The sequence below is a fragment of the Austrofundulus limnaeus genome, unplaced genomic scaffold, assembly GCF_001266775.1.
Source record: "Austrofundulus limnaeus strain Quisiro unplaced genomic scaffold, Austrofundulus_limnaeus-1.0 Scaffold947, whole genome shotgun sequence".
NCBI lineage: Eukaryota > Metazoa > Chordata > Actinopteri > Cyprinodontiformes > Rivulidae > Austrofundulus > Austrofundulus limnaeus.
The window spans coordinates 92,592-94,035 of NW_013953349.1; the positions used below are offsets into that span (position 1 = coordinate 92,592).

A 1,444-nucleotide genomic window follows, 5' to 3' on the forward strand; every position below is an offset into this window, starting at 1 on the left:
ATCTAATCAACTCAACCAACACTAGACCCCCCACCACCAAATATCTAATCAACTCAACCAACACTAGACCCCCCACCACCAAATATCTAATCAACTCAACCAACACTAGACCCCCCACCACCAAATATCTAATCAACTCAACCAGCACTAGACCCCACTGCCAAACCCCAATCTGTCCAACCATCATTAGACCCCCACCTTCACGTTTGTGACTAATAAACACGAGTTTTGACAGAGTTTATGGTTTATAGCTGAACTGTCGGGTCCATATCTTCTGTATTTCTGACAGCAGAACCACTCTGGTGGACCAGCTGTTGTTGGTTGTGTGTAAACTGGGTCTGTGCTGAGGTAACCTTTAAATCCAGTCAGGGAGTTTGTTAGAGGACGGACGTTTGACAGTAAACAGGAAGTGAATCACAAATACTCATTATTGACACAGGAGGAAACATTTGGATCAGTCTTCTGGTATTTACCGGGACCTCGTCTATCGACCGTCCTCTGCTCCTGAAAGCTGACTGGGACGTCTTCAGAGGACATCCTCTGAGGACGTCCACTGAGGATGTCCTCTGAAGACGTCCTCTGGGACAAACGAGGAGCTTGCAGGGAAATCTTTAGAAAAGCAGGAGGTGTTTTTATATATTAATAGTTTCAGTTTGAGTCAGGACTGGAATAACCACGTTAACTCAAAGTTCCCACTCAGAGAAATGAACTTGAACGCCTCCTGAAGTCCAACCCATGTCAGCAGTTCTGACACGGCCTAGCCTGGCCCGGTCCAGTCCGGTCCGGCTGCCTGGATCACAAAACTGAGTCTGAAACCTTTTTAAAGAGTTTTTATTGGAAAAGTTGTAATAAAGTTTGATCTGTTTGTAATAAAATACAGTTTTTATAAATCAGACATTAGATTCAGTTTTAGAACAAAGTCCAACTGTTTAAATGTTAGAACAGAACCATCCGGGTCGAGCAGAACCAGGCCTCTGCAGATGAACAGGGGCTGGTGCGGGGGTCCTCACTGCCCCCCCGGGCAGAAGGGGCAGGAGTTGTTCTTGCTGGTCTGCAGCCACATCTGGATGCAGTCTTTGTGGATGGTGTGGGAGCAGCTCAAGGGGTACCGGTGCTCCGGGTCCACGTGGTTCTGGCACATCAGGCAGAGTTTTCGGACGCCAGTGGGTGGAGGGGGGGCGGCGGCTCTCTGCAGGGGCAGGGTGGGTCTCTGAATGGGCCCCGGAGGAGCGGGTCTGCTGATGGGCCCCGGGGCCGACCTCTCGCTCTGGGCCAGCTTGAAGCCCACCTGCTCGATGACATCATCCATGGACATCCCCGCCAGCGTCCCCCGGGAGCTCTTCACCTGCTGCAGCAGCGTGGTCAGCTGGGCCTTGGTGCACTGAGGGAACCGAGACCCCAGACGCTCCAGAACCTTCTCCAGTTTGTCGGTGGGGGCCGAGGG

At 51.5% G+C, this 1,444-nt stretch overlaps 1 protein-coding gene across 1 annotated transcript; it reads right to left on the bottom strand.

The window, feature by feature from the left end:
• Positions 1 to 815: 815 nt before the first annotated feature.
• LOC106533443 (RING finger protein 214) lies at positions 816 to 1,444 on the bottom strand (the record flags this gene model as incomplete). Its single annotated transcript, XM_014029732.1, is given in 1 exon segment — positions 816 to 1,444. A coding segment is annotated over 1 exon segment (438 nt), but the record flags the coding sequence as incomplete, so codon positions are not given.